The 27,817-nt window shown below is 36.3% G+C and overlaps 3 protein-coding genes across 4 annotated transcripts; 2 read left to right on the top strand and 1 right to left on the bottom strand.

Annotated features, from left to right (window-relative positions):
* The first annotated feature begins 3,329 nt into the window (after positions 1 to 3,329).
* Positions 3,330 to 10,109, top strand: LOC131942513 (microsomal glutathione S-transferase 1-like). The gene is made up of 4 exons (XM_059302418.1): positions 3,330 to 3,459; positions 7,753 to 7,884; positions 8,948 to 9,033; positions 9,605 to 10,109. Exons 2-4 carry the CDS (start codon positions 7,759 to 7,761, stop codon positions 9,846 to 9,848), a joined length of 456 nt encoding a protein of 151 aa, XP_059158401.1. The 5' UTR covers positions 3,330 to 3,459; positions 7,753 to 7,758; the 3' UTR covers positions 9,849 to 10,109.
* A 7,964-nt stretch (positions 10,110 to 18,073) lies between these two features.
* On the top strand, positions 18,074 to 20,176 carry LOC131942491 (GTPase IMAP family member 7). 2 transcript variants are annotated; one of them, XM_059302395.1, is made up of 3 exons: positions 18,074 to 18,480; positions 19,124 to 19,159; positions 19,342 to 20,176. In XM_059302395.1, the coding sequence occupies exon 3, from the start codon at positions 19,355 to 19,357 to the stop codon at positions 20,051 to 20,053; it is 699 nt and encodes a 232-aa protein (XP_059158378.1). In that variant the 5' UTR covers positions 18,074 to 18,480; positions 19,124 to 19,159; positions 19,342 to 19,354; the 3' UTR covers positions 20,054 to 20,176. The 2 variants fall into 2 exon arrangements, with proteins under 2 accessions (XP_059158378.1, XP_059158377.1); XM_059302394.1 differs by lacking the exon at positions 19,124 to 19,159 and having other exon boundaries at positions 18,076 to 18,480.
* A 1,730-nt stretch (positions 20,177 to 21,906) lies between these two features.
* Positions 21,907 to 24,435, bottom strand: LOC131942517 (uncharacterized). The gene is made up of 2 exons (XM_059302424.1): positions 24,379 to 24,435; positions 21,907 to 23,070 (listed from the first exon to the last, which is right to left on the bottom strand). Exons 1-2 carry the CDS (start codon positions 24,418 to 24,420, stop codon positions 22,393 to 22,395), a joined length of 720 nt encoding a protein of 239 aa, XP_059158407.1. The 5' UTR covers positions 24,421 to 24,435; the 3' UTR covers positions 21,907 to 22,392.
* Positions 24,436 to 27,817: the final 3,382 nt, after the last annotated feature.

Here is a 27,817-nt window from a genome sequence, read left to right as displayed (position 1 = left end):
GCAGGCTACTTTCGCCTAACAATTTCAGATGCAATCATAAAAACTAGCAATTAGAGACCGTAATTAGCTTAATTTAATTACGCCCTAAGGACCATAAAATTGAGGACATGATTTCTAAAGATACCGACAAGACTGAAGGCCTATTGACACAGTTACTTCGGCCCCAATCGATGTGAGCGCGCTGGCCGTGATCGTATAGTGGTTAGTACTTCGCGTTGTGGCCGCGACAACCCAGGTTCGAATCCTGGTCGCTCAAGATTTTTAGTCCGTGTATTTATAAACACTTAGTCAAGTCATACTTAATCAAGTCATTGGATAAAGTAGAAAATAAACTATATAAAAAACTTTTTTTAAAAACCACGTTTTTCATGTGTAGCAACGGACTAAAAAGGAGAAAATAAAATACTTAAAAAACTTTTTAAAAAACCACGTTTTTCTTGTGGACTAAAAAGTAGAAAATAACTATTTACATACATTTGATGACAAAAAACGTGGGTCGGGCAGATGGGTCGGGAAATTTGATGGTGAACGTACCCACGTTTTTTTGTCATCAAATGTATGTAAATAGTTATTTTCTACTTTTTAGTCCACAAGAAAAACGTGGTTTTTTAAAAAGTTTTTTAAGTATTTTATTTTAACACGTTTTTCTTAACTCAGCTTCGCGTTTGTTTGTTTGGATGTTTGTTGTTAAAATTGACATCGAAAATTAGCCCACTTCTGATTGCTCTAGAGATCTGAAATTTGACATGTAGGCTACTTTCGCCTAACAATTTCAGATGCAATCATAAAAACTAGCAATTAGAGACCGTAATTAGCTTAATTTAATTACGCCCCAAGGACCATAAAATTGAGGACATGATTTCTAAAGATACCGACAAGACTGGAGGCCTATTGACACAGTTACTTCGGCCCCAATCGATGTGAGCGCGCTGGCCGTGATCGTATAGTGGTAAGTACTTCGCGTTGTGGCCGCGACAACCCAGGTTCGAATCCTGGTCGCTCAAGATTTTTAGTCCGTGTATTTATAAACACTTAGTCAAGTCATACTTAATCAAGTCATTAGATAAAGTAGAAAATAAACTATATAAAAACTTTTTTTTAAAACCACGTTTTTCATGTGTAGCAACGGACTAAAAAGGAGAAAATAAAATACTTAAAAAACTTTTTAAAAAACCACGTTTTTCTTGTGGACTAAAAAGTAGAAAATAAATTTTCATACATTTGATGACAAAAAACGTGGGTCGGGCAGATGGGTCGGGAAATTTGATGGTGAACGTACCCACGTTTATTGTCATGAAATTTATGAAAATTTATTTTCTACTTTTTAATTTTAGTCCACAAGAAAACGTGGTTTTTTAAAAAGTTTTTTTTAAGTATTTTATTTAAAGTGGAGTTCGGTTATCTTGATAGTCGTGGGGGTAGTGGGGAGGGGGTGGCTACCTTGTAATTAGTTAATCGTCATATTTTGTTTACTATTAACACCTTTATCTTCTGACGAATATTTTTTTTTATTCCGTACATAGTAATCAAGCAAGATGACTTGAAATAAACATAGCTATTGTCGGGAAAACTGGCTTTGGGAAAAGTAGCACTGGTAATACTGTACTAGGAAGAGACGTGTTTGAACCATCATCGTACATGCAGGTGGGATCCAGACTACCCACATTTCACACTGGGGAGTTTAAAAATTACAAGTTGAAGGTGTACGACCTACCTGGCGCATGTGACGCAAGATATATAAGTAATTTACGGAAATCTGCACAGGCGTGTTTAAATCATGTCAGTGAAGTTATGAAAGCAAGCGAAGGGGTTAACACATTCTTGTTTGTGTTGAATTACACAAACAAGTGGACCAGAGAAGATAATAATACTGTGAAGCTAATGAGAAAAATTTTTTTGGGAATACTTGTTTTAGTGAACATTGTATACTCATAGTAACCCACTGGGATAATGCTATTCAAGATGGCGCGGAATCTTTTGGAGAGTGGCTGCGTGTGAAAAGTGTAACTAGATTTCACGAGTAAAGTCCATAATTTAAATAAATTAGAAATGTATGTCCAATATTTAGTTTTAAAGCTTTTTACTTCCATCTAGTAATACATATTAAATAATTCAATTTGTCTCTATTTTAATCTCTAAGAAAAGGCGTAAGCGTGTTCAACCTGTCTGGAGGCATTCGTTCAACAATGTTTTAGCGAAAACATTCATGGCATAGGCTTCTATAGGATTGTAATCAAAAATTGCAAAATGGCCAGGGTAAAGCATGCAGTGAGCTATGGTGCAGTCATTTTCAACTACTGTAGGCAAACTATCACAGTTTAAAACCATTTCTTGAGAAACTCTAACTTGAACGAGGCGCAGTAGCGTAGCGAGGGGTGGGGGGGGGGGTGCAAATCGAAATGTTGAGGGGGGGGGGGGGGGTGCAAATCTAAAGTTTGAGGGGGGGGGGGGCAAATCGAAATCTTGAGGGGGGAGGTGCAAATCGAAAACTTTGTCCCCGGGCGCCGGGAAGGGTCGCTACGCCTCTGACGAGGCGCCTCAAACAGCATAAGTATATTGGAGACGAATTAGCACCTGCTACAAACTACCCTGTAAATTCAGACTAGGCACATTTTCTGACATTAATCTAACCTTAAATGGAATATAACACCACACACACACACAAAGATAGCGAGAGAGACGGACACACTCACACACACACAGAGACAGACACACTCATACACAGAGACACACACACACAGACACACATATACTAAAACCTAAGAATTCGCCTCAGCCTAAAACTTAACACAAAATCAAAACCAACTCTAGACATTAGTTTTAGCCTAACCTTGACCCTAACCCTAACCCTAACCCTAAACCTAAACCTAAACCTAAACCTAAACCTAACCTTATCTGTATCCGTCCAGGGGGGGGGGGTAATGTACTACTGGGCGGAGGGTAATTGGCAGGATGGGTAATTGACAGGGATGGAGTAATTACTCCGGGGGTAATGTCGGGGGGGGGGGGGGAATGTTTGAGGGGTAATTGACGGCGGAGGAAATGCCCTGTTCTTAGATCCCTACAGGTAAATGCTTGAACATACCTTACTACGAGTGTATAAGATGCATAGTTTCTTTTTTTTTAAATGCGTACCCTAATTCTCCTTTTTCCCCCACCCCTTCCAAACAGGATAGAACAACTCAGACCACTTGCCATTCAATTCATCTGCGTTTATAAAGTATACGGGAATTCCCGGACATTTTTTACGAAATTCCAAATAAAACTGAATCACGTGATTTTTATGTAACATCTATTACTTACTGTTCCTAGCTGTTTTCTTGCCTTCTGTAACTGAATCATTAACGTTGGGCAGTCTAGTGCACCAGATAACTTCTATTATTAAAGTTAATCTTTAAAATATATTATTGATCGATATTTAAAATCTTCAACTTATCTCCTGCCTGATATTGACTCAAGGTAAGGTGACGTTTTTAAATGTCTAATTAATTTTATTGATTTTGTTTTCACTCTCGGTGGTTTTGCCAATCAGAAGACTTATCTTTTTTCAAGAATCCTAGACTTACCTAATTATATAGTTGTTCTTATATACAATATACTTACTTGAAAGTATGTGTGTGTGTGCGAGTGTATGTTTTTATGTGTCCGTCCTTTTGTCCGTCCGTCGGTCTGTCTGTCTGTCCGTCCGTCCGTCCGTCCGTCCGTCCGTCCGTTCGTCCGTCCGTCCGTCCGTCCGTCCGTCTGCCTGCCTGCCTGCCTGCCTGCCTGCCTGCCTGTCTGTCTGTCTGTCTGTCTGTCTGTCTGTCTGTCTGCCTGCCTGCCTGCCTGCCTGCCTGCCTGCCTGCCTGCCTGCCTGCCTGCCTGCCTGCCTGCCTGCCTGCCTGCCTGCCTGCCTGCCTGCCTGCCTGCCTGCCTGCCTGCCTGCCTGCCTGCCTGCCTGCCTGCCTGCCTGCCTGCCTGCCTGCCTGCCTGCCTGCCTGCCTGCCTGCCTGCCTGCCTGCCTGCCTGCCTGCCTGCCTGCCTGCCTGCCTGCCTGCCTGCCTGCCTGTCTGTCTGTCTGTCTGTCTGTCTGTCTGTCTGTCTGTCTGTCTGTCTGTCTGTCTGTCTGTCTGTCTGTCTGTCTGTCTGTCTGTCTGTCTGTCTGTCTGTCTGTCTGTCTGTCTGTCTGTCTGTCTGTCTGTCTGTCTGTCTGTCTGTCTGTCTGTCTGTCTGTCTGTCTGTCTGTCTGTCTGTCTGTCTGTCTGTCTGTCTGTCTGTCCAGTAGCCTGAAGGTCGGTGAACATCACACATCAGTGTGTTGACACTATCCACCGTCACAGGTCGCTGCACATTGCTTTACAGTTTAGCAAGCTTTGCCCTAAAGCCGGCTAGCTGCTGAGTAAGCAGTTTCGTCGGTTCCATGGTATTCTCTAAGGTAAAAAGCCCCCACGTTGGGGGCCTCAGTGGAAAAAGGGTGTGATAGCAAACCACTGAGGTGTAATTCTTTGATAGGCTGGCCATGAGAAAAAAACACCCCTGATAGGCACATACTTTATTTGACGCAGCCAAGCGTAGCTAAGCGTCACACAGGTATAGGTATACAATAAAGTAGAGGTATACAATGATCAAGTTTTAAGAGGACGTAGCCTACATCCTTAAACTAGCGTGAATTTTTTTTTCTTCAAAAACCACGAAAAAAAAATGTAGACTGAGTCTTGAACCTAAAACCTAGCATTCACCTCACCCAGACAACACATGTAAACAGAGACGTAGCGACCCGTCACGGCGCCCGGGGACAAACTGTCAATTTGGCGCCCCCGCCCGGAGCAACCTTTCAATTTTCAATTTGCACACCCCCCCCCCCCCTCAAACTTTCAATTTGCACCCCCCTTATATTTTTTATATTTATAATGCAAAAATGCAGCTAAAATGAGATTTTAATTTGTTTTTCAAACCCATTTTGGCGCCCCCTAAGGTCGGCGCCGGGAACATATGTACCCCCCGCCCCCCCCCCCCTTCGTTACGCCTCTGCATGTAAATACATTTGGAGGCAAGGGCCAGTATATTAATACTGCGTCTCATGAAAGCCAATCTACCTCGACATCCCGGAGTTCACATGACACGGAAAAAATCTGTTGTGCAATTCGCTCGTATCATAACGAGTGTACTTGAGTTTTCTTCTGAAATCGCAGCAATGCGTGACGTGTCAACTGGTAGCTTATAAACAAAAATATAATCACGTGATTCATATTTGCACTCTTTTTTACTTTCTCGTATACACAAGTTAGAGAAAGTATTGTACTCGTGTAAAGAAATCGAAATAGGAAAAATATTTAGTTTTGCAATATTGTTTGCATGTCTGTGTATCTATCTGTGTATCTGTCTGCAAACACGATAACTTGATTGCTGTTTCAGTTTATGCTGATAAAATTTCATTCATAAATATATCAAATTTGAAGTTCTAAATCAACGTTTGTGCGATTCCTGTCCTGCATATTAATGATGGGCAGAAAATTGCCTCCCAGAGTTCACATCACAAGAGTCCAGAAAGCGAATATTTTTAGTTGTATGCGGTGCCGTTGTAAAAAAAAAATGTTTTAAAAAACTTAGATATCGACATATTTATTTACTAAAAAGAAGTGAAAAAAAACTTTTAAAAACTATATTAATTTACCTTTAAATGCACTGAAAACAAAACAATAAAGCAAACTAGTTTTCTCTAGTAAAAGCTATTTAAATTAACTCAATACATCTTTTACACATTTTACTGACCAGTGATTTTTACTAAAGAAAACAAATTTGTTTTAAGTAGGGGCCTACTATAATTTTTTCTAATTTTCAGTGCCTTTAAAAGTTGATGACAGTATTATTTTTACAAAACAACCATCAAGTCAAATTGGCAAGAAAATTATTCTTTTTAACTACAACATTTTTTTATTGTAGTCGGCCCTAAACGCCCCCCCCCCCCCCCCCCGCATGCATAGCGGGGTCTGGCAGCATTATAGTTCCGCCCCTGCATTGATAATTGATTAAGTGGCCTGTTTGATTTATTGAATATAGGCTACTAGAAGTTAGTAGTAGACATGCTGGTATAGGCAGCAATTCAGTAATAGGGCTGGCAAGTAGGTCAGTAAACAGTTCTATGTCTCATGCAGGTTTCATTTAGCCGTAGAACTGGTTGGTGACCTACTTACCAGCCCTATTCCCAGTAATTTTCTTTGAACACATGTACATATTTATTTTAAAAATTAACAGTGACATTTAGTCATTTATTGAATTGATGAATAGGGCCTGTATAATAATACTGGTTGTCGGTAAGCGTTACACGTGAATTATAGGCCTATATATTTTAATGTTATTTGTTTTTGAAAAAAAATATAATAGTTACTGGTCAAAACGCATTTTATATATTAGGATTGATGTATGCTTTTATAGATGACTAAAATATAGAAAGCACTTCAATGTTTGTTAAATAACTATAGTTATAGATTACAGTATCTATATATATAATTCTCTTCTGGGATCAGTTAGAAAATAAAATACTTAAAAAAAACTTTTAAAAAAACCACGTTTTTCTTGTGGACTAAAAAGTAGAAAATTAAATTTTCTTTTGTGCTTCCTCGAGCTGTGCAGGTTCTTGTGATGACTGACAAAAAACGTGGGTACGTTCACCATCAAATTTCCCGACCCATCTGCCCGACCCACGTTTTTTGTCAGTCATCACAAGAACCTGCACAGCTCGAGGAAGCACAAAAGAAAATTTTATTTTCTACTTTTTAGTCCACAAGAAAAACGTGGTTTTTTAAAAAGTTTTTTTTAAGTATTTTATTTTCTCCTTTTTAGTCCGTTGCTACACATGAAAAACGTGGTTTTTAAAAAAGTGTTTATAAATACACGGACTAAAAACTTGAGCGACCAGGATTCGAACCTGGGTTGTCGCGGCCACAACGCGAAGTACTAACCACTATACGATCACGGCCAGCGCGCTCACATCGATTGGGGCCGAAGTAACTGGGTCAATAGGCCTCCAGTCTTGTCGGTATCTTTAGAAATCATGTCCTCAATTTTATGGTCCTTGGGGCGTAATTAAATTAAGCTAATTACGGTCACTAATTGCTAGTTTTTATGATTGCATCTGAAATTGTTAGGCGAAAGTAGCATGCATGCCAAATTTCAGGTCTATAGAGCAATCAGAAGTGGGCTAATTTTCGATGTCAATTTTAACAACAAACATCCAAACAAACAAACAAACGCGAAGCTGAGTTAAGAAAAACGTGTTAACAAGCTGCAAGCGCGCCTTTGCAGTCCCCTCTCTTCCTCTCTATCACTACCACCCCCACCCCACCCCCACATGATCTGGTGAGCGGTGTTCACTCTGTTTACATTTTACAATCATAGAGACGGGTTTGGTGATGGCTATTACGGGCAGATAATTGAGTTTGAAACGATTTTAAACTTAGAGGAGGTAACTAAGAGGAGGCTGCTTTCACGGGGGGGGGGGGGGGGGGGTTAGTGTTTTTAAGCAAATATTTTCAATGGCAGCATTGGTACTGTCGAATTCACAAATTATAAATTACTGAAAAGTAGAAAAAAAAAACAACTAAATAGCGGCGTATGATACGCAGCGGGTCGGCTCGTACATACTATACACACTATACAGGTACATCTGTTAGTGCAATTTTTTTGACTTTCAAGTAATAAGAGTTATTTAATATATTTCTAATTTTAGTGCTGTAATGAAAAAATGTTTTTCTAATTAAATTTTTGTTTCAGTTAAAAATGTCAGGCACCACTTTCACCCTTGAGAATCCAGTATTCCGCACATTTCTAGGATATGCAGCTTTAGTGCTCCTTAAAACAATGGCCATGAGTCTTATTACTACATATCATCGTATCACCAAAAAGGTTACTGCATACTTTCATTTGATTAGTTTGTTATTCACAATCTTGTTATTATATACGAGCCGACCCGCTGCGTATCATACGCCGCTATTTAGTTGTTTTTTTCTACTTTTCAGTAATTTATAATTTGTGAATTCGACAGTACCAATGCTGCCACTGAAAAAACACTAAACCCCCCTCCCCCCCCACGTGAACGCAGCCTCCTATTAGTTACCTCCTCTAAGTTTAAAATCGTTTCAAACTAAATTATCTGACCCTAATAGCCGTCACCAAACCCGTCTCTATGATTGTAAAATGTAAACAGCGTGACCACAGCTCACCAGAAAATGTGGGGGTGGGGGTGGTAGTGATAGTGATAGAGAGAAAGAGAGGGGACTGCAAGGAGGCGCTTGCAGCTTGTTTTCTAACGGCTCCCAGAAGAGAATTATATATGTAGATGTGACCACTTGTGGTAATGGGTAAATATCCTGCTACCTACTATAGAAGTACAAAGAAAAGCAACAGTGGGAGTTTCTTATTTAACCATATTTCAAAAAATGCTCATTGCGATTTATGCTGTACCACTTGAACATGCTGCTCCACAGATATAAACATTTAGTCCAGTCAGAGGCGTAGCGAGGGGGTGGGGGCGGGGGGTGCGGACCGCACCGGGTGACACCATTTAGTGGGGTGACACCAAGGCAAAAAATAGCAAAATATATAGAGAAACATGATAATTCCACTTAATTAATTGATTAATTCGAGTGTTAAATAGTGTTTTAAGAGGAGCAAATCGAAAGTTTGAGGGGGGGATGTGCAAATCGAAAGTTTGAGGGGGGGGGGGGGGGTGCAAATCGAAAGTTTGAGGGGGGGGGGGGGGGGGAGGGTGCAAATCGAAAGTTTGAGGGGGTGCAAATCGAAAATAGAAAGTTTGTCCCCTGGAATGCTCGCTACGCCTCTGGGGGGGGGGGGGGGGGGGTGACACCATTAAGTGCCGCTACGCCACTGAGTCCAGTATCGCCTTATGGGATTTAGTGTTAATAAGTTATGTTTTATTGAATTAAAAAAAGAATGTCCTTTTCAACAGGTGTTTATTAATGAAGAAGACGCACTTTTAGCAGGGAAAAAGATCCATGTTGTCACCAATAACCCAACAGTAGAGAGGATAAGAAGGTAGGCACTGCAATTTACAAAATATTTGTCTAAGAGAACCTTAGTTAGTTACATATTTGTTGTAATGTGTAAGAATATTCATCTAGATATAACAGCGGAACCTTGCTTTAAAAAAATTAAGTTTAGAAATAAAAAAAACTGGTTTGATTTGACTTGCAGTGGGAAACTCAGTTTGTATACATGTTTAAATATTAGAAGAAAACCGTGACAAAAATTGTTAATAGGGCAGTGTTTTAGGTAAAAAAAAAAAGATAACGAAAAGTAATTTTCCAAATATTCTTCTGTTTTTCTATTGAAAAACAAATAGACTTGCATCCAACCTTGTTAACATTCTTGTAACTAATAAGCCCAGGCTCATTCTCAGTTTCTTATTTTTATTTCAAAAACTGAATAAATGAAAACATGATCGATACTCATTGATGAGTAATATTAATAATAAAGATTATTTATTAAAATAAAGTATTTTTATTTTTAAATGAGTCTTTCAAATATGTTTATTTTTACATATTTAAAATACTTATTTAGTCCATACTTGAATTTAAATCTTTTTTTTTTGTTTGTTTTTTTGCAGGTGTCACCTGAATGACCTTGAAAATGTGATTCCATTTGTTCTTCTCGGCCTCCTCTATGTCACAACAGGACCTGCACTGTCATCTGCTGCACTTCTCTTCAGGGTTTTCACAGCCAGCCGTTTCTTGCACACTGTTGTTTACATCTTTGCCATCCCTATGCCTTCCAGAGCAGTCTGTTTCCTCGTTGGTTTTCTGGTGAACGTGTGCATGGCCTACACTATTCTTTGCAAAGCAGCTTTTTAATCACTATATTAGTGATTGGTTTTATGATACGAGATGTTACTAGCTTTTAGAATATAGAACAATTTATGCATAATTATTAAATAAATTGTTATTTAGTATAATAATTTAATTTGATTTGTTTTAATACAATGAGAATTGTTCTAACATTCCAATACTATAACATGTAAAGTAGTTGTTTTTAGTAGTTTGATGAGGCTCCATCTTTGTTTACTTAAATTTAAAAAAAAGGGTAATCTACTTTACCTTGATAAAAAGAAAGATAACTAACTTGTCGGCCTTTTGTCTTGTCGGCCTTTTGTCCATGTCGGCCTTTTGTCCGTGTCGGCCTTTTGTCCATGTCGGCCTTTTGTCCGGATCCCGACAAAACTATCCCTTTATATGCCGGGATCCCAAAAACAGGTCAACGCTACTTCATCTGCCCAGTGTGTCCCCCCAACTTAGACATGATCACAGTTTCTTCTAGACATCTCGGGGGGGGGGGGGGGGGGGGGGGGAGGCGAGTGGGGGAGGGATCCGCCCCCCTCCCCCACAAAGAAAGTCTACCCCCCCCCCCCCCCCCCGAGAAAAAAAAGTCTGGAAGAAACACTGACACCAACATAGGCTGAGCATAGGTCTGACCACATTACCCCTTCATATGCTGACGCCACAGGTGAACTCTACACCTACCCATCTCTACTTCGCCTGCCCAGTGTCCCGCCAAGTCTCAGACAACATCTTTTAATCGTTTACAAAAATATTCCAGCCGAGCATGGCTCTGACCACACTATCCCTTCATATGCCAAGAACACAGAAACAGATGAACTCTACTTCACCTGCCCCGTGTCCTGCCAAGTCCAGATAGACAACTTTATCATTCACATCTAGAAAAAAAAATTACAGTTTTTTTTTAAATATTTACAAGATGTGTTTCGAACCCGTACCACACACACGGTTAGCGATTACATTATCAACTCCCCAATCTGGAAAGTTACAATTATAAGCAACTTTAGCGGTATAGAATCCTTGTATGAAACTTAAGTTACGCAAATAGACCCTAGTTCGAGCATTTCAAATTTCATATTAACCCAAATTAGCCTATTCCATAGCTAAACGAACAAAGATTTATATAAAGTAAAATATTAAGGCCTGAAATAGTTTAGGTTATCTAGATAGAGTTAGATCTAGAATTTACGTTAAGTCTAGAAGTAGAATTTACGTTAAGTCTATTTTTGCTAAATTAGCGGTATAGAATCCGCGTATGAATCTTAAGTTACGCAAATAGGTCCTAGATCGAGCATTTCCAAATTAGCATATTCCATAGCTAAACAAACAAAGCTTTATATAAATAATTAGGCCTGAAATAGTTTCATATATAGATTCTAGGTTCTAGATTTAGAATTTACGTTTAGTCTAGATCTAGATGTAGAATTTACGTTGAGTCTAGATTCTACATCTAGAATCTAGATAAGATCTAAATTTTAGATAGATCTATATTCTAGATCTAGAACCTAGATAGACAAAAAAATATATGCATTCTCGAATAAGATGATAATTGAAGCTAAACAAACATTTATATAAAATAATTAAGGCCTTAAATAGATTCTAGATGTAGAGTTTACATTAAGTCTAGATCTAAAATTTACGTTAAGTCTAGTGATCTATATCTAGTCTAGATCTAGATCTAGATTCATAACTTTTTCTTCCTTTGGCAGCTGATCTGTAGATCAAGAGAAATTTATTGTAAAACTAAATGAAAAAGACAGTTGACAATTGATATAAGTGTTTGAACGTAATAAATACAGCAAACAGACGTATTGTTAAAGTTAAAGCCGACACAAATTTAGCTTTAGAACGCGTTAAACATTGGAATGGGAACACAATCTTCTTCGATAGAAGCCGCCATTGTTGATGTAAAAAGTAAACAAATCATGTGACGTCACTATTCAGTCAAAGTAAAGCCACTATTTGAAACTTTTATAATGAATGTGGCTAATCTACCAATGAAAAATCAATAAATTAACTAACGTCTTTAAATAAATTTGTGATTAACAGTCTGTCTGAGAACAAAAATTGTTCTCTACCTACATACTATTTTTCAGCTCTACACATATTGCAGAGTCTCTCCAGTAGCCAATCAAACAAACAAAAAAAAAAACAAATAAATATTCAAACATGTAAATAAACTTGAGTGTTTGTAGTATAGAGATAGAAGATAGTGCAAAGAATATTTGTATCGGCTGTACGTGGTACTGACGTGTAGATAATTTCCATAAAACCTCCCGTGCTTTATTTTTCGAGGGAAATATTGTTTCGGATTTTCCCGTTTATTATTATGTAATTTTTTTGGTTGACACTGGTCTATGCAGCACTACAGTGGACGGTGTCTATTTTAGGAATAAGCGAATCAAGACCATATTGAGTAGTACCACACTATCGCGACCCTAACTCTATGTCTCTCTACACGTCAATGGAAACCAGCGAGTTGACGAGATTCCTTCCATAATGTTGTTGACATGGAATAAAAACGTGCTTTTTAGATTTAGACCGTAAAAAAAAAAAAAAAAAAAAAATTAAGCCTAAAATTAAATTTAGAAATTTTATATTTTTGGAAAAAATGCTATAAAAGTTGCAAATCCAGAGAACTTGAAAATAATTTGTTGAGTTTAAGGCTATATTTCTATTTATTTTCATCAAGCCTAAGTTATAACCCGATGTTTCACATTTGTAAGATAAATATTGATTGGCTGTACAGTAACTTAGTGATCGATAACTATTTGTTTACAAAACTTTGCAGATCAAGTTTTTAAATAACAATGCAAATTTAGACACCATGACCTAGTTTTTCTTTTTTTTTTAGCTTTCGCTACTTTCAGTGTGTACAATAAAATTTATGGTAGCCTATGGAATAGCAGGATGCCATTGCTTATGTCGCCATTACACGTGAAAACCAAATTGTTTTTGCTTTTTTTTTCAATTTTTATTTAGTTACCGAAAATATTAAAAACATGAAATACATCCAATCTTTAGTAAAGTCTGAAATAAACCAGACAGGCAGGATTTTATAACCATATTAATTGTAACTACGCCGTGCATGATTTTAAAATTAATTTATGGACCTCTCAAATACCTTTGAGACTTTTCTCGCTGGCGTCCATTAGGTGTATCCTACAATTGTAGTATGTTGGTTACTTATAAAGAGTGATGATGCGGCGTGCATGATAAGGCAGACTGAGAGAAGCAACACATTACTAGATTATAAATATAAGCCATAGTACGGCGTGGCTTAGTGGTAGAGAGCTAGACTGCTAACCCGAAAGTCTCGAGTCAATGCGGATTCAAGTCAATAGAATCCCCCGGAGTCCAGTCAGCTCTGATGGGTACCTAACTCACGTACCTCACTATCATTTCACATGCCGAGGTCTCTAAGGCAGATAAACTCTACTTCATCTGCTCTATGTGTCTTGGGCACAAACTAGAAAAGATTATGAACTATGAGCCTTTTGATCAACATAAAATATGTTTTCATAAATACACTTTGATAATTTTTCGTTAATAAAATGTTTGCTAACGCGTAGTCTTAGAAAGTAGTCTACCCCTTGTCGCGAGTTGAGGACAGGATCGACAAGAATCAAACACGAAGTCCTTTCACAATTAGTTTCTTTTACTGCTTGTTAGATCACACGAAACTTAGGCTGCCTATAAGAGAATGGACCCCCTAACTTTCCTAACCCCCACATTTTATACCCTACCTAACATCTAAGTTTTCTGCGCTCTATGTAACTTCCCTCCCAATAGTACGTTTTGGTTGTTAGGAAGATTGTTGCGAGTCAGTATTAGTCTTGTTGTCATCTTGTGAGGATGTCTAGAAGTCGTCTCCAGTCTGTCGTCAATGTAGCTGTATATATTGTATATAATAAAAGATAGAACTATCGTATCGTCGTTCTGTATTCTCTATTGGATCGTCGTCGTATATTGTTCAACGTTCAACATCGACCCTGTACAGAAACTCGCTTTACAACACCCCTCCCATATTACCCACTTGTGTACGCCCCCGACTACTCTCTAACCTTGTTTTTATTTACGAATAAACGGAACTTCACAGTTTGAGAAGAAAATCAATGATCCAACTCATGTGATCGGGGAATGTAGCAGATGTTTAGAATACTGATGTGACTTTAGTTATTGGTTCATTTCTTTCACAGCTGAGGCAGCGAGAACAGAGTGTGCATCAGGTATACAAACGTATTAACGAATTTACATTAATTTAATTAATTTACAGCTTTCTATTTTAAATAGATTTTTTTAAAAAAATATTCTTGGTATTGTAATTAAATAAACATTATCCATACATCGTTATTTATTTTGAAAAGTAGGCTACTTAACCCAGTGAAATTATTTCAACACATTCTTGTCATTTTGTTCTGTTTGCAGTTTCTCAAAAACAGGTAAATTGGAACCGCTGGAATAATTAGGACTGCTGTTGTAGTTTTTATCAGTAAGTCATTTTGGATAGCTAGTGCAATACTATATACTATCTTACCATTTTTACATTGACGCTTGATTTATAACTGCAATAGCCATAACGAATGCCTGTTTAGTGATTATAAAAAAAACTGTCAATAGATTTTTTCTTGCAAAAAAAAAATAAAATTGTAAAAAATAATATCCTCTCGTAAAATGTATCATGTTTACTCCTTACATTTGATAGTTAAAACACACTGTTATCATTTATTTCACTTCAGATAAACATTTTCAATATGGAGGAAACAACATTAAATATAGTTATGCTTGGAAAAACTGGCAATGGAAAAACTTCTTCGGCGAATACCATACTTGGAAGAGAAGCTTTTGAAGTATCAACAAGTACTTTAGTCGGTACTCGCTTAGCAAGTTCTCATTCTTCACGATACAGAGATGTAAACATTATAGTGTTTGACTCACCAGGAACCTTTGACGCTAGGTTTGAATTACTTCAGGGCCAAAAGAAATCGTGCCAACAGATTATGGATATTGTAGAGGCTAGCGAAAAGGTCGACGTCTTTATGTTGGTGCTCAGCTACACGTGTAGGTGGTCATACGAAGATAACGTCACGGTTGAACTAATTAGAAAGATTTTAGGTAGAAATGTTTTCGAAACTTATTGCGTAATTGTTATAACCCACTGGGATAATGCATTAAGTGCTGGCGTTGAGTCTGTTCGTACCTGACTTTCTATTCAGCCTAAGCAGTTAAGAGACCTAGTAGTAGAATGTCAAAATAGATGTGTCGTTTTAGATAATAACACGCGCGACGCAGCAGAAAGAGGTAGAGAAGAATTGTTAGAACTCGCCTTCACAATGGCAGAGCGAAATAATAAATATACGCTAGAAGATTTAAATAGAAACTCGCATGAACATACTAAACTGCTAGAAAATAAAGTGCAACATCAACACGGTAGGCGCCCTTTTTGTCCAATACTATAAAGTAGTAATTTGGACATTGTTCAGGAATTAATTAAATGGAAATTCAAAATGGCCACCGGGTACACTTTTCAGATATCGTAACTTTATTAAATGGGGGAATAAGAACATTTTAATGAAATATATTTTATTAAACCTTTAAAAAAGATCATTCTAGATTTCAAAGTCCGAAGAAAAAAAGCTAAATATCTTATCAAAATTGATTGGTTGCATCTTTATTAGAAAAAATAAAAGACGAAATATGTTTTGAAAATTAGAGATATCATTTCTGAACCGCTACAAATTTTAAATAAACCTAACGGTTATGAATCTATTTCTTCACGCTGTACCTATCACATTTATAATCAATAAACCTGTAGGGGTTTTCATTTTCGAGGAGTGCTCAAAACAGTTACTTTAAATCTATTTTAAGTAAATTTGTGTGTAAAAATGAACATTTATTAATAGTTAAATAATCAGTGACGATGTATTTTATAATTGAAAGTAAAATGTTTTTCTTTTTCCTGAATTGTTACTTTCTCGTATAGAGTAGAGAGAAAGTAATGTAATTGTGCACAAAAATAACATGAAATTGCGATAGTTTTCATTGTTTTACTCCTCAATCCTTCATCATATCCGGAGTATAGAGGACGTATTTTAATCAGGTAAAAATTATAAATCCAGATATATCAAACTTTTGGTGTTTTATGCGTAATCGAGTCGAAAAAACTGGACTTTGCAATTCTGTCCGTTGGTCTCTGTGTGTGTGTGTGTGTGTGTCTGTAAATACGATAACTTGAGTACTGTTACAGTTATGTTGATGAACATTCATATATGTATTATATTAAATTTGTAGTTCTGTATCAACTTTTCAGTGATTTCCGATAACCGGAAGTGTTACTTATTCTACTTTTAATTTTTCAAAAGCCTATAACTTGAGTACTGTTGCAGATAGATAAACGAAATTTCACACAAAAGCAAAATATCTAATCCTCTGCCTTCTGTCATATTTTGAGTAGATTTCGCTGACGGGAAGTAGTAATTTTCACTATTTCCAATTTCTCAGAAAAAAAACGCATATTTATAAAGTACTAATAATATTCCGCACTATTATACACATACTGTTTTTCGTTCACTTGATGTGCAATTATTTTTTCTACGAGATTCCATTCTATTTTTAAAAGTTTAAGTAATTAAAAATGGATTAAAAATCATGTCTATATAATGATGTGCCATCTCCCGTAGTATTATATAAGAATATTCGAGAAAGTTTAGGGGAGATCACTCTCAGTTTATTTTATTATATATTTTACGAAGCATTTTGTTTTCAGTACACACATTCAAAGTTTGTGAAAAAACAGCATCTTCTGTATACTGTTCAATTATTGAATTAATTTGTATTAAACTATAATTTTTATATAAGAATTTTGTGTTCGAAATTTCTTTCTTAAATATTTTTTCTTACCTAAAATACGTAAAGAAGTATACACTTTACGCTCATATCTTGATTGCGTTCAATCCTTTAGACAACTTGTAAAATACTATTGTATTGAAACTGTTAGTGTGCGTGGACATCATTAGTTCCACAAGCTATCAATGTATGTCGAATTAGTTACTTTTGTATTAAATTGCCAGTCAACTTGGATATTAAACAGACGTTTGTTAGTACTTTTGAATAAAATAAATAAATAAAAAAGTATCCTGACTGGTATATTAATGTTTTCTCTGACCAATGAATTCTGGTAATGGAACGCCCAGACTAATGGTATGGAAAAGTGAAGCCCTCTCACAGACAACTTAACATTTATATACAGTGCTTTTTTTGTATTAAAAAAAAATAGGTGCCAGTACTCAGTGGTGGATTGCCTGACTTTTAATTACCAGTTCGCACCCCGATGCAAGCTAAATCACAACTGCAAAGATACTAAATTTACAATTAACAAATAAATAATATAATAAATTAATAATAAACGTTAAAATACAAGGAAAGTAATAATTTTTCCCCACATTGAAAAAGATGACAGTTCGCTGTACCGGTGCGTACAGTCACAAAAAAGCTCTGTTTATATATATATATATATATATATATATATATATATATATATATATATATATATATATATATATATATATATATATACATATACATATATATATGTATAATATATATTCAGAAATTGTGTGGACTCAATTACAAAGATTTATTAAATTAAAAAGTTGTCAGTCGTAATATTTGTTGTTTAGGCCTTCTAAATGTATGTAGTATTGCTTTCTCTGTTGTTAGCAAGTTTAGGTCACGGTGTCGCACCCCCCCCCCCCCCCTCCCCCCACCCCTCCCTTTTCCTTGTCGGTATCTTTATTTTCATTTAAAAGACTTTTTAACCCTAATTAATCATTAAACTGGCAAAAAGTATTTTTCTTTTATATATTGTGCAATGTTTTTGACTTGGTGTCTCCCCCCCTCCCCCCCAAAAAAATGGTGTCATCCGGTGCAGTCCGCCCCCCCCCCCCCTTCCCGCCTCCACCTCCAGACGCCTCTGGCTCCACATTATTTATGACCGCATACGGTAACTAATATTTACATAAGGGGACTCGAACCGTACCCTTTTATTCCTACCACAATTTTGTTGTTGCTTAGCGTCCCCCCAACCATCTGCCACTCAAAAGTAGTCTAAACCCTGTATGACGCATTCCCCCCCTCCCCCTCCCCCCAAATATTAGTTTTAACCTAAAAATATTTGACTTTCCGAAATAATCTGCGGAATTCCCGTTTGTTAGCTGTAAAGCGTTTAAAACTTACAACTCTTAAAACCATAAGCCACTCGTAGTGTTATGGTATTTCTCCAAAAGCACCGGGTACAGTTTGTAAGACACTGTTTAGCTAGCCAAGAGACACCCTGATAAAGACCATCTATATCTATTCAGGTGTTACACTTTGTACATCTTTTAGAAAACGCTGCAATTGACGCTACCTTCTCTACACCCCTGTTTATACCAGGAAAATATTTTTTTCTAGAAATGTATCAGTCATGTGACCACGACGCTCAAATCTCCTGCAGTTAGGCAGTAAGGTATCGAATAAGTTACTTCACTTGTAGCAGCTAAACGAAAAAGTTACTTCACTTGTAGCAGCTAAACGAATAAGTTACTTCACTTGTAGCAGCTAAACGAATAAGTTACTTCACTTGTAGCAGCTAAATTAACTGGTGCGTCACGTAAGTCTGTTGAACTAATTCGATTTGATTTTTAGTACTTCATGTCTTCTCTTATTTTTTGCTTCTTTTAATGTGTATGTGTGTGTGTCTGTGTGTGTCTGTGTGTGTCTCTGTGTATATTTGTGTGAGTGACGTGTGTGTGTATGAATAATATTGTGTCATTTGTACTGTCTTTCATAGTTATTTTTTAAAATCTTCTGCGCTGTCTACTGTAAAACTTCAAAAAAATAAAACCGACTCAACAGCTAGTACTAAAATTACCTTTGCTATTGATTAAAAATAAAACAACTCAGTTTCCGTGAGAAAGAGATAGATTCCTTATAATATATTGTATCTTTGTTTGAAAGTAAAAAGTAAAGAAAGTTGGAGTAAAGGATGGTAACGATAATAAAAAGTAAGCTATCGGTGATATCGATTTAGTAAAAGATAAGAATAGTTTAGTTTTAAGTTTAGTCTTCAAAAATAAAAAAAATTAAAGTAAATCTAAAATGATGGAAATCTAATTTTCGTTACACGTTTGCCTTTACAGTTTTAGATAATTATAGTACAAAGATTATTTGTATCGGCTGTACGTGGTACTGACGTGTAGATAAGCTACATTAGACCTTATCAGACATTTTTAACCGCGTTTTATTTTTTCCAGGGAAATATTGTATCGGATTTTCCCGTTTATTATTTTGTAAGTTTTGGAATTACCGCTAGCTTACACTGTATTAAAATATAAAACACTATTCCTGGTTCATATTTTGAATTGAATATCTTGCAAAGGAAAAAAAATAATGCAAGGGTAATACATCAGCATCATGTAATGCATAAGACAGAAAATAATAAAATTCTTTATTTTTTATTTTTCACCCTCAGATGAATTGTCAGGATGGCTAAAGCTAGTAAAACGCCCTTTAACATAGCTATGCTCGGAAAAACTGGATATGGTAAAACGAGTTCCGCGAATACGATACTTGGTAGAAAAGCCTTTGAAGAATCAACAAGCGCCACTGTTGGTACTCGATTACCGAGTTCCCATTCGAGCGATTACAAAGAGTTCAAGGTTACGGTGTTTGATTTACCGGGCACATGCGACGCAAGGTATGATGAAAAACTGGGTCAAAAGAAATCGTGTCAGCAGATTCTGGACGTCGTGGAGGCGGGTGAGGAGGTGGACGTCTTCTTGTTGGTGCTCAGCTACTCCTCCAGGTGGTCCCGAGAGGATTCCAACACCGTGGATCTGGTGAAAAAGATTTTAGGTCGAGACTTTATCAAACAACACTGCATACTTGTAATAACTCACTGGGATAATGCATTAGATGAAGGCGTTCAATCGTTTGAATCGTGGCTTGTAAATCAAAGCCCCCAGTTAAAAGAACTTGTGGCGGAATGTCAAGATCGGTATGTGGTTTTTGATAATAAAACAAGCGATGAGGCGGAAAGAGATGAGTATAGAAGGAAATTGCTAGAACTTGCGATCTCAATGGCGAAGGATAAGCCGAAATACAAGGTTGCGGATTTGAAAAAGAATTCACGCGAACACGACAAATTGTTGCAACAAAGTGATCATTGGTGTGTGATAATCTAATACAATATTTTATACATTTTTAAAAAATCCAATATTTTGTCAATCTTTACTAACGATCTAATCCAACAAATTGTCGCTAACAGTGTCGTAGGCAGGGGGGGAGGGTTAGGGGGGTCATAACCCCCCCATAGACCCCTCGGTATATAGAAAAAGTATGAGGGGGGGTGCAAATCGAAAGTTTGTCCCCACTGGTCGCTAAGGTAGTAAATTCAACCCACGTTTTCAAATACTCTTAAATGATCATGTTGTTTTATTTTTCTCATTGATACATATAAACTACCTACAGGCCGAAGAAAAACTTGTGCATTTTTTTTTTACTTTCAGGACCCAAATTACTTCTCAAAGTAAAGAAAAAAAACAATATTTAACACATGAACTAAATGTGACTGTTTAAATTTTATTTGTTATTTTTAAAGTAAGTAAATAAAGTTCCCTTTCAAACTTGACGGTCTATGGGGCAACTGAAGTAGAGTTCACTTGTTTCTGTGACCTTATTTTTAAAATGACACTTAAATCTTTATCAAATATGTAGGCATATTTTCTTTTCGTTACTAAGTTTAATAGTATTTACAAACAAATCTGCGATGTGATTGATGGCGGAATATGTCTTTAGATATCTTATTTCCGAAGTTTTTATGAATATAGTTTTATATTATTTAAAATATGTTATGATTAATATTTCTTTTAATTACATCCCCCCCCCCCGATCTTATTTACTATTGAAGCGAGCATTATTTTGAACGATTAATACCGTAGCTATAGTTGCACCATAGTTCATTATTTGTTTTTTTTTAATAAATTAAAATACTTCAAATTTAATTGTAAAAATTACAGTCTCCAAATTTAACATAATACAAATGTAAAATATTACATTTTATCAGTTGATTCATTGTTTTATTAATGTTATATAAGTGTAGGTGTTGGAGGGGAGTTCAAATACACCTGCAAGTCTGCTCACCACACTGGAACAATGAATTTACCTCAAACCTACCAGGGGAGGTTTGAAAACCTCACAAGCTGCATAAAGGGGTCCCTTGCATTTACATACTTTACATTGTTCTGTCCCCTCATTGTTCAGTGATATTGAGCAGTTACTGGAAAGTCAGTAATTCTTCTATGACTCATCAATGCATATGTATATATATATATATATATATATATATATATATATATATATATATATATATGTATATATATACACACACATATATATATATATATATATATATAGGCCTATATATATATATATATATATATATATATATATATATATATATATATATATATATATATATATATATATATATATATATGCATAAAGCATAGGTTGAATTGTTATTATATTAAAAATTATGTGAACAAATATGTAATCGATTATGTATTACAATTGTGTACCCTTAGGTGAAAGTCATTACATTCTTAAAGATCGTTAGACTTTCTTATAACCTTTATGTGGATTTTTCATTTACTAAAACATTTTTTTAAACTCCATATTTTTATGTATTGTTTTAAGGGAGGTGACAGTCGGTGTGTTCTTATGTTAAATGATGTTATGTGTGGTATTTCGAAGTTTGGATCTTGAATGCAAATTTGGTTTTGTTAATTTAAAAACAAATATACCACAGTTTTTTAATTAACGTATTTTTGAGTTCATACACTATGATTGTTTAATAAATTTTAGATCTAACACTTATATACCTACATTGTTTCAAATTTGAATGTATTTAAGATATATTTTGTTTTCATTTGATTATACTAGTTTAATCATTCTTAATCAGCGTACAAACAAAAATAAATTAAGCCAAAATCTTAAATCACAATGTCATAACAACTGTTTTTTTTTTTTTACTTATGTAGGGTAACCCAGTGTTTAAAGGTGTTTTTACCAACAACACAAAATAAGGCGAGCATCGCACTTATCCTATTTAATAAATCGTAAACATTTGGCTTACATATTCTTAGGCTTTGATAAACATTGTAGGGCCTTTATGTTAAGGAGTTCTTATAAAAATGTTACAAAAAAATAATGCATTTAAACACAGTCATCATTATCTTTTCACTCTCGTGCCCAAGACACACGGGGCAGATGAAGTAGAGTTCGTTTCAGAGACATCGACATATCATGGTATACTGTGGTCAGAAGTGCGATTTATATATTGTAACAAATCTAAAAATTATAAAGTTCTACATATTCTATAATAAAATCACGTTTTTTTATTTGATATATTTATCACAGTCATAAACGTAAGATCATAACAATTTATTTGTGGATGTTGTATTCTCTAATTGTAAGTAGATTTAAATTTTGCATAAATTTCCTTCAGGCTTTAGAACTGAATTCACTGAAGTGTGCATTGTCGCATGTAAGACTTATCTAAGTTGTAAAAGTTTGCTTTAGTATATTTTGGGAACTCTTTTTTCAACTGTCTTACTTTATCAAACAAAATATCCCTGCTTTTCTCTTTCCCTTCTGTTGAAAGGTTATCAAAAAAGATGTATCGATCATTGCATCTTTTGAACAGCCCTTTTAAAGAATCGTTCTGCATGTCAATCCAGTTATCAAATGACTGATAGTCGCTTGAGACTTGATCCCACCTAGTCATCACGAGAATGCAATGTTTTTCAAAAAAATCATTCCCGAAAGTTTTCACCAACAACTCCGGGGTCTGGCAGTCCTCCTTGCTGTACCTGGAGTCGCAGCTCAACACTAATATAAAAGCGTCGATTCCGTCGTCTGCGCATGCGTCCATAACCTGTCTCATGTTTTTCCTGGCACTCACTTCCTCGGTTTCATCCTTCAACCGAGGATCGAAAAACCCCGGCGTGTCGATGACGTTGATCAGAGAGCCGTCCTTTGCCTTAGAAGAATGACAGCAGTTGAATTTAGTACCCGCGGAACTTGCTGTGGACAACTCAAAAGCTTCACGGCCTAAGATAGAGTTGCCAGTCCGGCTTTTGCCGTAGCCGGTTTTTCCTACCAAAACAACTGTCATGGAAGACATTATAGGTGTTGTAGCCTGGAGGAATAAATTTAACGAGTGTTTAGAATTTAGATAGAAATGTAATTTGGTTAAGGAAAATGCGAATAGTTTACAATGGATTACAATGGATTTGTCTTGCAGAAATTGCAAATAACGAACGTTTTCAGACGTAGCGGTCATTGGATGAAGTAAAGCTGTTCAACCATTAGGGGTTGATGTTAGAAACCCAAAACCCTTTCTGCAGATCATTAAGACGTCGATGTATTCACAGGTGTAGCGACCTGTTCCAGCGCCCGTGGCGAACTATCAACTTTGCGCCCGCTCCCCCCCTCCTCACTTTTAATGTTATTCGCATTGGCATTGGTAAAAAGCATCCTCCCCCCCCCCCAGTTAAAAAAGGTCGTGGGCGATTTTTATCAATCACTGTCCCTAAATGGTTTTTAATTTTGGTGTCAAACAATTGATGTTGAAAACAATTACATAAGCACGTAAAAACCAAGCATTGGTCTATTTCCTGAATTTTGGCTGTGTATAATTTAGTAAAACAACTCAAAATTAGCTTTTTAATTTATTTTCTTTGTACCCGTTGGGCACCCCGCCCACCCCCCCACCCCACAAAATACGCCCCACCCACTCTGCACTAGCTACGCCTTTGGATGTATTGAAATATTGAATTCATTATAAAAAGTAACATTTTCGGTGTGTAGGCTGGTTGTCAAGTCCACGAAACTCTGATGATGTACCACATGTCACCCACCCACATAGTTATGATAATATGTAAAGTCCACTTAAGTCAATTAACTTATGATGGGTATTGCTTGACATAAATAGGTGGGAAGTAAGATTAATTGTACATAGTGGTCACAACACATTAATTGAACAAAAATATCAAGGAAAACGACTTAAGAATACGGAAATAAATGATTAATTATAGTGTATATTTCTGATTTAAAGCTCCTGTTTAACATTTGAGTACTGTGTTCGATTGCTATGTGTATGTTTTGACAACAGCTACAATAGAAATTCCAATCGATTCATCGCGAGTTAATGCTGGAATTTTCTCCATTTCGGTTCGATTTTTGTTATGTATTTGACTTTAAAGCTAGCAATATTTATATCAAGAATCGATTTCTGTTGCTGTCGCAGTAAATATTAATTCAAAATTTATCTTAATTTTGTAATAATTCAATTTAAAAAACACAGCTGTTAAACGCTCTGAAAAGGCATTCAATAAATTGTGCCTGCTTTAAATATGTAATATAATAAAAAGGTGTTAACGTATACGTATTACATTTGATTAAAATGCCGATGTAACAAAAAATTTCTTGTAAATTTTGTCCTTACCTGTGCTGTGGGTTTGTGAACCGCCATGCCTGCTGATTTCATAGTTCAGGTGTGCTGAGAGAACGTAGTGAGTTCAGTGTTGGCAGTGACGCGATACTTTAGTCAATACACAACTCCACAATAATCGATATTTGTGTAAGTCAATCAGCTATTGGGGGATTTGTACTTCGGCCTGATTAAGACAAGCGGAGTTGATGCGTGAAAGCCACACTCTATATGTAGATGTGTGAATGGCGGGGGGATAAGGAAACATAGACGGCGTGGTCGAATTGTAGAGCATACGACTTCAAACCGAAAAGTCATGAGTTCGTATCCGGGTTAAAGTCATTAGAACGTCCCTGAGTCCACCCAGCTCTGGTGGGTACCTGACTGACGTTAGGAAAAGTAAAGGCATAACGCTGACCACACTATCTCTTCATGATCCGAGGTTACAGGAACAGATGAGCTCTACTTCACTTGCCCCACGGACCGGCAGGTTCGATGGTGAATTGTATTCTTTACTAGTCAAAGTATATTTACAAACACAACATGTCCCCCAAAACTGGAATAAAATTACAAAATTGTAAAACGTAGAGACTCTGCATAGACAAAAGCTTTAGATCTAACTCAGAATGTAATAATATGATGTCGAATTATAAAGATTTTCGAGAAATCGGAGATTGAGTAAAGTATGACTTTCGGTTACCAGAAATCGCCCAAAAGTTGATAGAAACATATGTATAGTGTCTAAATTTTATGTATAAAATTGCGTCGGCCTAAATAAAACTGTAATCAAGTGTCGGTATTTTAGCTACCGGAAATAGAATACAGAACCACTTCCGGTTATCAGAAATCACTAAAAAATTAAAGGAGATATAAATATAGTATCTTACAATAAATAAGAAACCACGTCTACCTAAGTGTAACGGTTCTTAAATTATCGTGTTTATAATCACGCACACATACACACAGACACACAGGCGACATACAAACAATCTTGCTAAACTGGAGTTTTCCGATTTTGGAATGTGTACGTTTACAATATTTCCACCTATAATTTTGCGACGTGAAGTCTGACCAAATTTGGAGAATCATTCAAAGTGGCCAAAACTGACCAGAGCTCTCATATCTCTATACAAATTACATTTGAAGGCTTCATGGGGCTAAAGACTTGTCAGTAAGCAGTCGTTCTTTTGTTCTTTCCGCGACTAAAATTTATATCTTCATAAAGCTAACAGTAGAAAACAAAGTGCGCAAAAGTAATGTTGTTAACGTGAACTATTCTACGGTTTGTAAAGGGAGACAAAATCAACTAGGCAGAGTAAAATAAATGTTGTTTGAAGGGACACAATTACAACTATTTTTAGTTATTTAGCTATATCCTAGTACATTCCCCTGTTTTCATTCATTGTTTTTTACCCAGTCTTAAAGACATTGATAAGCGGTTGCTATTAGAAAGTATGCTTCTATTTAATCTGCTAGACCAGGGCTCGGCAACCTGCGGCTCTTTTGATATCAAGATGCGGCTCTCCAGCTCCTTGAACAAATACTAATAATCTTAATAAAAAAAAATATTTGAAATAAAAAAAATGTTAGTAGCTCTTTAAAACCAGGGAAATTTTGAAAATTGTAACTTTTGGCTCTACCGCTTCAAAAGGTTGCCGACCCCTGTGCTAGATGTAGCTCTTGTCGTTTTTTAGTACCGTTTGAATTATTATAACTAAAATATAAAGAGCTTTAAGAATAAAAAAGTTAGTTTTACCACAAATGTGAAATCGTGATTGCGTATTCCTTGTAAGGGACGCAAGCGTTATAGACAGCCGATGAAGTTGTATTATAATTTTACATTCCCCGTTCTACTTGGTTTTTAGTATTTCACAACGCCAATTTGTCTCTGTGTGTGTTTGTTGTCGAATTTAGAAATCAATTATCGACTCATTTTTTTAGCGGTTTCTCAATGATGACAATGCAAGTGTATATAATTTTAAATCTAATAATAAAACAAATAGGTCGTCTAAAATTTGTTTCAAGGGACGCAATTCTTATAGTTCAGCGATATATTCGATTTATCGTTGTACTTTACCCTATTTTTCTAACGTAAATGACACGGTGGCAGAGACTGAAGCAGCTTATAAGGTCCCCAATATTAGAAGGATATAAAATTATGAAAGGGGACAGCGTGGCCTAGCGGTAGTGAACTAGACTGCTAACCTGACAGTCTTGAGTTCGATTCCGGGTTCAAATCAGTGGAACGTCCCTGAATTATGCGTTCACTCAGCTCCTACGTTAGGGAAACAAAGGCGGCTGACCACACTGTCCCTTCATGTGCCGTGGTCTCGCAATCAGACGAACTCTACTTCATTTGCCCTATGTGTATTCACACGAACTCTACTTCATCTGCCCCATGCACGAACGAAAATGATAAAATTAAGAAAACTTGATTAAGTAAGTAAACAACGGACTGCATGTCTGAAAGATTACAAGAAACACCCTTTTATCAAGAGCCAGGTTTAGTCTTGATAAAAAAGAAGTTGACCGACAAAAAAGTTCACCCCATTATAGGACACAATACTGACCAGACACATTGTATGGTGACACCCTGTATGATCAGCTGATGTAAGTTGGTTCAGTGAAAATTTTTTTTTCTTTGGCCTCAGACATGTAATTTACAGCGTCAGTTGTGTGTTTGTTGTCGAATTTAGAAATCAATTATCGACTCATTTTTTCAGCGGTTTCTCAATAATGACAATGCAAGTGTATATAATTTTTAATCTAATAATAAAACAAATAGGTCGTCTAAAACACTGTTCTGTGTACAAAATGATTATCTCCCCTACTAATATTTTGCGATGAAAAAATATATATCAAAAAGATAGGTGGGTGAATGTAGATAAGTAGGAAAGAGGAAAAAATTAAAATAAAATAGCATGGAGCAATAGTTGAAAGTATTGTTTATACATGTACATATTGATTCAGTTTGTCTTGTTTCGAGTATTATTGACATTTGTTTGTGATGTGTACGACAAAACAAACTGATCGGTAACAAGGTTGTGTACTGTTGTTTTCGTTTCTTATGAAGGGAAACAACTCAATCAGTACATTGCAAGTTGTTTCAGTTTGTTGTCCTAAAAAAGCGGGAGTGATTTCCCCTAAACGTTCTCGTTTAGCTATGAGTTCGTTTCACGTGAATTATAGGCAGGGGCGGAACTACAGTACCGCCAGACCCCGCAATGCGGGGGGGGGGGGGGGGGGTGGGCAGGCCGTTTAAGGGCCCACAGCCGACCAGAATTAATTTTTTTTTAAATTTTGAATTTGATTTTCGTGCATTTTGCCTTGATAATTGGTGTGTAAAAGAAAAATACTGTAGTTGCTGTACCATTATCTTAACTTTATAGTCACTATACCACGATCTTGCGCAAAAAAAAAAAGAAAATCCATTACACAAACTACAGTGTAAAAT

The sequence above is a fragment of the Physella acuta genome, unplaced genomic scaffold, assembly GCF_028476545.2.
Source record: "Physella acuta isolate Inbredline_101_S28 unplaced genomic scaffold, ASM2847654v3 ptg000409l, whole genome shotgun sequence".
In the NCBI taxonomy this organism is placed as follows: domain Eukaryota; kingdom Metazoa; phylum Mollusca; class Gastropoda; family Physidae; genus Physella; species Physella acuta.
This window is presented reverse-complemented; position numbering and strand designations above follow the sequence as displayed.